Raw genomic sequence first — 11854 nt, forward strand, 5'->3', positions numbered from 1 at the left:
AGCAACACCCTCTCTTTGGAACCTAGCTACACACCCTTCATACTACCAATCCTCACATGATTCACTTGATTAACCAAAAGAAAGATGGAAATAATGCTCTTTTGATGAAACATCAGCGTCCTTCTACTAAGAGGGACTCGTCTGTTAGTGCTCCTGCATTGGATGACAACTCGAGAGGAGTGTGTTCACCGCAGATGTTTTGGATGCACCAGAATGCTAACTTAGCCATCCTTTCTAGTTGCTGGGAATCAAACGTCCTTCCAAAAAAGGATCACTATTTCCATGAGGTTTTCAAGGCTCATGTGGCGATATGCCCATTCTTTGTATATAATTTTACTGTGCCTTTGTTGACTAGTATCAAGATTTCTTCTTCCACTCATCAGCTCGAGGAGTACCACCACTCCATAGCTATACACATCCACTTTCACGGTGATGTTCCTCGAAGACGTCCACTCGAATTGTTGTTATGGTTCCCACTCTATCCCCCCCGATCAGCCGTGCTAGCCCGAAATCAGACACCTTGGGCGAAAACTCCCCATCCAGAAGGATGTTCTCTGGCTTGATGTCGCAGTGCATGATGGAGGGTGTGCATTCCTCGTGCAGATAACAAATCGCCTTTGCAGTTCCATAGGCCACAGTGAATCGAGTATTCCAATCCAGTTTTGTTTCATTTTCAGGGGAGAAGAGATACCTGTCGAGCGATCTGTTTGGCATGAACTCGTACACAAGTAGTCTGTGTGATCCTTCCACACAAAACCCTCGTAGACGCATCAGATTTATGTGATGAATCGCACCGATCGTCGCGACCTCTGCTTGCAACTGCCTGCCTCCCTGATTCAACGACTCCAGTTGCTTGACAGGCACGGGTGCACCTCCTGCTAGGACTCCGTGGTAGACGCAGCCGAAACGCCCATGACCAAGCTTCTCGCGGAAGCGGTTGGTCGCCGCTTGTAGTTCTCGGTAGGACAACTTCACTGGAGCTCCAGGAATTCTGTCGTATGTATCGGAAGTGCCGTCCTCTGATCCATCCCTTCCAATCTCATCATACCATCGACGTTTGCGGGTCATCAGAAAACACCATGCGAGGAGAGCCACGGCAAAGGCTATGGTGCTTGCAACGCCAGCGATTGCGGATTTTGATAGACGCGCGGCTTGGACGGTCGATGTGGGTGATGCAGGCTGAGTCTCGTCTGAGGAAGACCCGGAGAGGGCAACCTTAAGGTACGTTACAGTATTCGCGTCGAGCGTGTTTCCACTGTGCATCTGTCCCAGAGTCTTCAAAAAACATCCGTTAGACTCACTGAACACAGCAGCCATGCAACGGGGTTCGTCATCGCAATTAGCCATGCATGTTTGCTCTGTGGCGACTGGATTCAGGAAGTAGTAGTTGTATACCGATAACTGGCTATACTGAGTGCCAGGGAATTTCAAGAACTGGGTCCCGGAATTACGATCGAAGGGGACGTTGGGCATGCAGCCAGAAACGAAACTGCTATTGTTCGTCGCTTGAAAACCTCGTCAGGAGTAGTGAATCCCGTCTCCATTTGGCGTGCATATCCCATATGGGCCCCAGACTCCTGGCACTGCACACGGACTATCTGGCAATCTTTGAGCAGCAGTCCAGGTCTGCTCGCCAGCATATTGTATCAGAAGGCCAGCGTTTGTCAATTGCAACCTCATCAGCCCTGGCGTCGGTGTGGTCGGCTCAAATACCACCCTCGCAGTTCCACCTGTTGAATCTACCAGCTCAAAGGTACCTGCACTGTCAAAGACGGCGCGCAGACTGTTATTCGTCGATGTGTATGTTTGCGAGCTCCAATACGGCACACCCAATGGTACGCCGTCCCCTCCTCCTGTAAGCGACCCCAAGAAATACATATCTAGGTTCGAATCTGTCTGCATCTTGAGCACATATCTGCCGTTTGCGCTCGCCAGCGACGATCCACCGAGCATAGTCTGTCCAGGGAGAAGAGTGTCTGTGAGATAATTGGAGCTCTGCCAAACAGAAGCTGAAGCGCTGCTAAGGAGGAGTAAAATCCCAGCGTCGGACACTTGGGCATAGGTCACGTTCTGGCTCCCAGTGCTCGTCTGCCATATCTGGGTGCCACCGTCGGAAAGGACCAAGTTCCCGTCACTCCGAAGAGAAAGAGAGGCGTTGGAGGTGACGGTATGGCCCCATTTGGCCGTCCAGACGACGGTCAGGTGGGAAGCAGGAGATAATAGATGCTGAGGCTGTAATTCTGCGAGGCAGCTTGAGGGACGAAGCCAAGGGCAAAGACAAGGTTATTAGACACCCAGGGGGAATTGTGGAGCGGGGTGAGGGATGATCCAAGCTGATAGAGGGAAGAAGCTGAGGCGACGATATTGAGGGCTGATGGAAGGAGAAAAGTAGAAAGCCAGAGCTGTGAGAGGGCAGGACCGAGAGAGAAGCGAGCTGCAGGCGGGAGCACCCTGGTGGAGAACGTGTGTGAATGGAAAATGAATGTGAGCACCAGCCGTTTGAAGAAGAATCATCTTATCTTATTAGTAACGAGCTGGTCCAACGTGCTACTAGGGACAGAAAACTTTTAAACTATATACAACTAGCTCGTTACTAGTTCGAGTGTCAAGTAGACAATGAGGTGCAAGGTAATGCAAACCAAAAGCAAATCTTCTGCATGCATAATTAGCACGACCAGGAGAGTGTTTATAGAAAACTTTTAAACTACTAGTATGCACCGTGGTGGCAAGCCATCGGCTACAATCCCTTTTGCAAGACAAATGCTTGTGCTACTCGGAGTCTTTTTAGTGACACTTGCTTTCTCTATGCATCCGCAATGATTGCGTAATCAGCACAACCAGGTCCACGGTATTCATAGAAAACTTGTAAACTGCTAGTTTGCATCCTGTGGCAAGCACAAGCTACAATTCCTTGTGCAATGCTTGTGCTACTTGAAGTCTATCTATAGTAAAAGTCCAAGTTTCTGTCCTCGCAACCACATGAAATGTTGTAATCAAGATAATCCCATCTTTGACAATGCAGAGGGTGCCTAGAAGAAATTTTCTTCCTAATACAATCTCGGGGGGTTGAGTTTATCTGTGCCATGTGCATTCAAAAGGAGGGGTATTTTAGTTCGACTTTTTGAAAAAATTTAACAAGATTACAATAACAGGAGGGGTTTTTTAATTCAATTTTTTAAAAAAATAGCTTAGTCCATAAGTAAAGAGGGGGGAAATTTTAGTTGAGGGGTTTTTTAAATACCTTTTGAATGCACGTGATAGATAGGGTTTCTTGTTAGTGCACCCCTCGAGAATACAATGAACTTACAACTTTTTCATTTTCACCTATAATTTAAGTAATTTTTAAAATTTGTAAGCCTACAAACATTTAGGCAATCTCATTATATTTTAGCCAAAAAATCTACAAATCCTCGAGAAAAACCTTCACAAAATTGACACCCAACTTTTGAAATTTGTTGAAAAAAATATTATCCGTGAACACTACACGAGGGTATGAAAAGTGGGAGATGATTTGTCATCTAAAAGAGAGACCTTCACAAATTTGACACTAAAGTTTTGTAATTTATTGAAAAAAAGTTTTCCATGAGCACTACAGTAGGTTATGGAAAGTGGTAGGTGATTTGTCATCTGAAAGAGAGAGAAAAGCATGCTCATATTCAGTATAGAATTGTATATAAAGTTGTGCAAAAAGAGGAAAGCTTTTGAATGCACAATGTGCAGCTTGTTGGACCTGTTGTATGATCAGTCAAAGTGTTAACATGACCTTCAATAGTGCCAGTCGTGGAACACAACAACACAAAGCACCCATAGATGCGCACATAGACGCATTTCCTTACCTTTAAAAAAAACTTACGGGTGCATCTATTTGCACATCTATTAGCGCATCTACAAACCCGTGTCTATAGGCGCGTCCATATAACAGACTGATGTGCCTATAGATGCACTTTTAGACACTCTGTAGAAATTTAAAAAAAACAGAAAGACGTGTTCATAAACGCGCTTATAGACGCTCTGGTGAATTTTTTTTAAAATAAAAGCATAATTTTGTGTGGTTGAACAGAATGTTGCGTATGTTGTGTATGATGTGTGGTTACAAGAATCCCATTTCCACAATGTGCAATTCAATTCTTATAGCCAACCGCATTCCTCGAGTGCTTCATGAAGACCTTGAAGGGTTTCGTGAGGCAAAATGCAAGGCCCGAAGGTAGCATGGCTGAGGGTTGGTTGGTACAAAAGTCACTTGTATATATTTCTGAGTTTCTTGTTGATGTGGATAGCTCTCTCCCACGACTATGGAGAGATGATGAAGACCTAAGGATGACCTCTATTGTGCCTCAAGGGAAAGGATGGAGCAAAGTAATAGACACAGAGTTGCTTAATAATATCAACCTCTATTGCAAGCTTAATAGTGATGTAATGAAAAGATGGGTGACAAGATATGAGGATGCAAAGGCAAGAAGACAAGGAGAAAGGGCCCTCTTTCATACATTTCGTGTGCCATACCCTCAGCATCTAAGAGCACTTCCAAATGATATTCATGTGGATTGGCTACTTGATGAAATGGAGAGAGCAGAGAGAGACGAGGGGATGCATATCACATGGAAGAATGGGAGTATGCTATCGGATGCATGAGCAAGGTCGGTATGTAGAATGTTATGCATAAGTTAGGGGCTTTCAACAATTTATATTGCTTATTTAATTGATTTTGTCTTGGTGTAGTGTAGTATGTTCAATGCTATATGGTGTGAGGGCAAGCATTTTCAGACACAACGGATTGATGATAAGAGAAACACATAAGATTGTGGCATCATTGCTAGCTTTGAGGAAGCCAATGGAGCCATGGATGATTATTGTGGCATAATCCAAGATATTATTAAGCTTAACTTTCAATGCTTCTTTGTGTATGTTTTGGATGTCAACTGGTTTAAGGACATGGTGGAAAGAGGCCCTAATGCAACAATCAAACGCATGCAAGTGGCTTTGTTTCTATTGACTCCACAAAATTTTGGCAAAGCAAGGAGGGTCCATACTAATACTACTGCAACAATGTGAACAGGTACTGTACACACATATAAAAATACTTACTTTTAAATATTTAATACCTTCAATGCAAGGAAAATAACATGATTGTATTTGTGTTTGAATTAGGTTGTCTATCACAACCAATGGTGGATAATAATAGGTGGTGGCATGTCATACCTATTATGCCACGTTCCAAAGTGATGTATAGTATATTTACTAATATGGAGTATATGGAGGATGATCATGGCCATGGAGGTGATGATGACCGTGATACGAGAGAGGAGGATGATCATTAGATAGGAGATATAGATTTTGAGGCCATTATCCATGAGGATGAGCCTACCATTGGCAATGCTGATTTTGAGGAGCACATGAGTAGCACAAGTAGTAGTGGGCTGAATGTATTTGTAGATTTTAACATTGGTTTGGATTTTGAAGTAGATAGTTTGGCAAGGGTTGATCTCATTAAGGATGAGATCGACGAACCGTAGCCCATCATTGATTGGCAAAACTATTTTACATATTGTCTCATTCTCCTCACCTCACTTAATTTTTGTATATGTGGGTTTGCCAAAAGCATTGATATTTTTATTAAAATTATGTGCTTTGCTAATCATGGGCAATGTTTGGAAAGCAATGATGCACATTTATCAACCTGCACCAAAATATCATTTTCTGTATTCTCTATTCTGTGTTTATAAAGGCGTCTAAATTTGTGTCTAATTCTCAGTGCAGACACGCGAATAAACGCGCTAATAGATGGGCAAATAGATGCACTTATAGACACGCCCATATTTTCACTATTCTAGCTACGCCTATAGACACACCGACTATTTTGTGCATCTATAGTTGCTTTGTCTTGTTGTGGATATTTCAATGTCCACCATACAATATAAAACTTTTGTAATCAAAATACATCTACCAAGGTGCAACTTGCTAATTTACACATGACATTTATCTGATAGAAACACGCTCTACTGCAGTGATACCAGATCACAAAACTGTAGGCCAATCAAAACAGCAAACACTTGTGCCATCGATGGCCTCAAGTGCCACACATCACCCATACCACACATGCCATTCACAAAATCGAGTACTACCTCAGCATGTGGCACCACTCTCAATGCCATTGATTGTTAGAAACCAGTAATGGTCAACATTTATTGGGCAGAATCTATTGAAAATGACATTTGACCTGCTAGTCGGATGCTAGATTCACTACTTTCCTCTTGAGAATTAACCCTCATCATTGATTCACTACTCCTTTAGTAGGTGCAATCACGTTCATAGGTGCAATCATGTTCATTGGTTCAAGATGCACCACAAATAGGGATTCACACTGCTCATCAGCCCATGAAGGTCATATTCCTTGGACACAAAGAGAAATTCTCAATGAAAATAAGCTCATCAAACTATGAAAATGAAAAAGCTTGTGAAATCTTGGCATTGAAATAGGAAGGGAAACTTTATTCAGCCATATGTGTTTGAGTATCTCCAACTCTAGATTTCTTAATATACCACTTTAAATACAACACAAAAAGCTTTAAGGCTTTGTCTTTAGCAATATTTTTGTATTCTCCCCAAAAATATGTGATCCTCCACATGATTAATTGAGACCATGATGCATGGTAGGCACTATATACAATTGCTAATAGAATGATTTGCTTCTTTAGAGCATGAAATGGTGAAACCCAGCCTCACTACTTTCTACATTTCACATGTGGACTTTGCCAAAACCAATGATACTTTAAAAAATAATAACAAGTACATGAAACAAACCTACTAGACCATGACTCTGTGTGTGTGTGTGTGTGTGTGCATGTGCATGAACGCGCTCGTGGCCACGCATGCATATGTATGTATATTTATAGATATGTGAATATATATGTATGTATATATATGTATACATACATACATGTGAGTGTACAAGGTGTATGTGTGTGTGTGTGTGTGTACATACACACACACACACACACACACACACACATGCACATGCATGCACACATGTATTATACGAGTATTATACATACATACATACATTCATACATATAGACATACATACATAGACATATATATGCATATGGATATACATATATATATATATATATATATATATATATATATGTATATGTATATGTATACATGTATACATGTATATGTATATGTATATGTATATGTATATGTATATGTATATATGTATCTGTATGTATATATGTGCATGTACATGTACATGTACATGTATACATATGTATATATGTATATGTACATCTACATGTACATCTCTCTCTCTCTCTCTCTCTCTCTCTCTCTCTCTCAAATCTAGCTCCTCCTTCGCTCCCTCCCACAAAGTTTTTGCTTGATCCATCCTATTTCTCAACAATAATAGCCGTAGGTTTTCTCCAGTCTTCCCCCCTCTTTTTTCTTTTGCCCTAATGTGGGCTATCCCCTAGCCCAACTTGAAAGGATTAAAATAGCTAAAGGGGTGTTGTATATTATAGCCCATGCCAATATGGACAAAAAAGTACCTATTGCTGCCACCACCTCTACTCCAGTGAATAAACTGTCCTATTCTTCCAACCCTACCTGCAACACCCACCCCCTATGCCTTGACCTAGCACATGCAATGAAGCAAGATCACAATTGCCTTAGACCCATAGGAACATATTTATTTTTTGCAACAAGGACTTAGAGAGATCAAGCTTAAACTTGCCTCTTTCGAGAGGAAACTATTTGGCATGGAAAACAATGCGAAAAAAGAAGTAATCCAGGAAGTCATGTAGAAATGCAATGCAATAGCACCGCCATGCTAGCTTATAGGTAAGGTTTAATATATTATTACCACCTAGCTCAAGTCCATGACACAAAAAATTGCAGCATGAGTGGACAACAAAATCAACATCATGTGTGATGTGTATGGGGAGGTAAAAGAGTAAGAAAATGAAGTTGGTAATATGAGGGTCATACACATTGGAGGACTACTTGACAGCTAGTCTATTGGAGATGGAAGCATGAAATAAAGATTGATCATATCACAAAAAAGATCCCTTAGTTGAGTGGGTTTTAGAATATATGCAGTATGTCCTTCAAAAGGGGGCATAAGTGCAAGTAATTTTCAGTGGCAAGATGGCAAGGAGCAAGGTTGTTAGACAAACTAACAAGTTCAAAGGTGGTAAGACATGGATCTTGGAGGATCTCACATTAACTCGAACAACGAATTTGATTAAACTGAAGGACGCTTGAAAGGAGGGAGAATGGGTTGCTTATAGAGACATGAAATCATCAATGAGAGACTTAAAATCTAGACCCAAAGACTCTCAATCTTAAATTGATGTATAAAAGTCAATTATCTTTTAATACATCATAGCTAGCCTATAATCATTTTAAAGATGCTACATGCAATCCCAAGAGATTCCTTGTGCACTCCCTCTCTTTGATTTTTCAAATGTAAAGGTTAGTCATTTTGAATTGTTTATTTTGTCTCATTATGCCCATAAGGCCTCTTGTAGATGTTAATAGGCCTGTCTCTCACATGGCATGTGCTCTTGCTCTATGTATATGTATATAAATGCATGTGCACATGCACATGTGTGTGCATGAGCATGAACGCACATGTGTGTGTGTGTGTGTGTGTGCATATATGTGCACGTGCATGTGTGCATGTGTGTGAGAGTAAAAGCTCCTAGGACATCAGAGTCCAGTTACTTGCCACCACTTAAACCATATATATTTGTGTACCAAAGAAAATGTATTCCGTTGTGCAACCAAGAAAAATGCAATTGACGATATGGCCCTTGAGGGGTACCCTTTAGGGGCAAGGGCCATATCTACGTGCATTGTATAATATCCAGGATGCCACTAGACAGAAATGGCATGTCGATATGGCCCTTTCCCCTAAAGGGGACCCCTCAAGGGCCATATCTTCAATTGTATTTTCCAAAAGTTTAATTGTATTTTTCTAGATGTGTCTCCATACAACCACAACAATGGGATCGTTGGAGTTATTTTAGCGCTATTTTGGTCATAAACCAAGGAAATTGTAGTCCTTCTTTCCTAGTATTTAGTCCTTGTTGCAGTAAATATATATGATGGCAAAAGTATAATTTATTGAGTGAAAATTAAGCAAAAGAGATTACAATGTACATTTACGTCTAATAACAGGTTATATAAAAATTATCAATTTATACCGAACAAAAAATGAACAGCGGATCTTACATTTATAAAAACTCAGCAATTGCTGAGAGCCTTAAACAAAAGATTACAGCTAACAGCCATAACCATTCAAATACAAATATAAAAGTTAACAACAGTGCATACTGAGGGCCTCAAATTGAACAAAAAGAGATTATATAACTGCCTTAGTCTCTTAGAGACCCAAACATTACATACAGTGAGGAATTTTTACAACTCAGTTTTCAGCTAGTCTAGCTTGTTGCATTAACAATTTTTAGGGAGCCAAAGCAGGATACGATGGAGAGGCCAAAGACCAGTCACATTGCCAGGACTCAGTTAATCACCCCCCCAACAAGTCGAGAGTACTCTGCTCTGAAAATATTAAGGGCTTCATCGACATCTAGGGGGAACCCATATAGCACAGCCACAAAAAGGCCCTCAGTGAGCATGTTATCCAAGGTGATGACATTCAGATGTGTGGGGAGTCACCTGTGGGAATGAATAGTCTCCACTAGTGCAAGCATTTCTATTCCACACGAGTGCAATGCAATGACCTTATATGTGAAGGTAGATATTATTGGAATCACATAGCATCGAGGGGGGACCAACTAGGCATGTTGAAGATGAGTGGGTGAGCAAAAGATGAGCGCGGGAGCAGATGCAGTGACGAGAGTTGGAGGAGGGAGCATGGAGCAAAGTAGAGCAGGGTCAGAAAAGAGTAGAGGATAGAGGAGGGGTGTGGAGCAAAGTAGCAGAGCATGGGCAGATCAGAGCAACATGGTAAAATGCCAAATGCCACAGATCTTATATATATATAAAGTTCGAGCCACCATGGTGGCTGGAGCCCGGGGTTCCATCCATATTAATTGTAGGCCACCATGGTGGAATCCCCCAAACAGGCTGGTAATCATGAAGAAGATGCCATGTGGTGCCACTCCGGTGGCTGGTAATTAACTTAGCCACAACGGACGTGGTTGATGAGAGACACCACCATTGGGTAGTAATTCTCATTACCATGTCTAATCACTCATTACCAATGATGACTGGTAATGAGTATTGCACTCATAGTGATCATGCATGCTGAAGCATGGTGGTGGGTGAGTTGTGGCATGACTAGTAATTTTTACTACACTCTTAGTGATCATGCATGCTAAAGCGCGATGGTGGGTGAGCAGTGGCACAGTGGAATCGTAGCCATGGCTGATGATAGCCACCACCATCGGGCGGTAATTCCCACAAAAGTAAATCATGAAGCCTAATCACCTCTAATCCCTCATTACTGTAATTTATTGCACTCGTAGTAATCATGCATGCTAAAGCGCGGTGGTGGGTAGCAGTGGCATGACTGGTAGTTCTTACTGCACTCGTAGTGATCATGCATGCTAAAGCACGGTGGTGGATGAGCGGTAGCATGGTGGAATCGTAGCCATGGCTGATGACAGCCACCACCATCGGGCAGTAATTCCCACAAAAGTAAATCATGAAGTCTAATCACCTCTAATCTTGCATTACCATAATTTACTGCACTCGTAGTAATCATGCATGCAAGCCCAGTGGTGGTAACTGGAAGCTAAGTGATTGTGGGCCACTATGGTGGCTGGTAATTAACTGACAGACATGGCTGAGAACCTTAGATGCCACACCTCTAATCATTCATTCCCATGCAAGTTAGTACTGCCGCCTTGAGTTATTCAAAATTCAGACCAACCACTACGGTGGCTCTCACCTTGACAATAGTCGGACTACAACCACTGTGGTGGCTCTCACCTTGACAGTGTAGTCAGCTATTCCATTCCCTTAATTGTTTCCTCTTATATCCCTCTCGAACGTTTAGTTCTCCCTTGCAATCTCAAGCCTCCACTATTCCATTTCCTTCACTGCTTCATCTTCTATCCCTCTTGACCATTTCTTTCTTCCTTGCACTCTTCCTCCAACTTCTATCCCCTCTCGTAATGGACCTTGCATAGTCCGGGAGCTCCTCACACAATCTTTCCTCCCCCTCTGCACCACAGTACCACTGATGCAACAAAGGCAGCGCAACTTGAGAAAAGTCTCAGGGAAGGCGCAAAAGCCAAGGTAGAGGAGGCACAAGCGCTCAGGGCCTTGCAGGAACAAGAGCAAGCTGATGCCACCACAAAATTGGTCGACATGGAAAGGCATAGAAGAGAAGAAGTAGAGAAGTGCATGAAGGAGCTCTGAGACAGGAACAACCCTCATGCGCGTCTTCAAGCCTATCTCCGAGATAGACAAGGAGCTAGAAAAGATGTGAAAGGACCTTGAAGATCAGAGAGCCAAAAAGGAGGGTCTTTACAAATGGCTCTACAACATGCATAACTCATTGAACATTGAAAAAGAACAGATGATGGAGGAGCTGAAAAGGGAGAATGCAGAAACCAGAAAGGTGATGAATGCAGGAACTGTGAGAGAGCTTCGAGGCTAGGAAGGATGGGGCAGAGAGCGGATGGGGTGGAGAAGACAAGTAGCTCCCTAGGCCAGGAAGGATGCAGAGAGTAGCCACCACAGTGGAGCAAGTTCCAGCCACCACGTTGGAGAAATTTGCAGCAGCCACAGTGAGAGTTGTTTTTATGAAATACTATTGGAAGTCCAAAGAGCAACCTACAATACCCTGCAAGAAGATCACGATAGATGCTTGCAGAAGCTT

General features: G+C 42.2%; 1 protein-coding gene across 1 annotated transcript; it reads right to left on the reverse strand.

Annotated features, from left to right (window-relative positions):
* Positions 1-408: 408 nt before the first annotated feature.
* Positions 409-1473, reverse strand: LOC147900751 (G-type lectin S-receptor-like serine/threonine-protein kinase SD2-5). The gene has a single exon (XM_087375735.1). The coding sequence runs from the start codon at positions 1471-1473 to the stop codon at positions 409-411; it is 1065 nt and encodes a 354-aa protein (XP_087231861.1).
* Between the last annotated feature and the right edge of the window lie 10381 nt (positions 1474-11854).

This window comes from Dipteris shenzhenensis, chromosome 6 (genome assembly GCF_047967505.1).
Source record: "Dipteris shenzhenensis isolate YYH24624 ecotype China chromosome 6, Dip_SZ_1.0, whole genome shotgun sequence".
In the NCBI taxonomy this organism is placed as follows: domain Eukaryota; kingdom Viridiplantae; phylum Streptophyta; class Polypodiopsida; order Gleicheniales; family Dipteridaceae; genus Dipteris; species Dipteris shenzhenensis.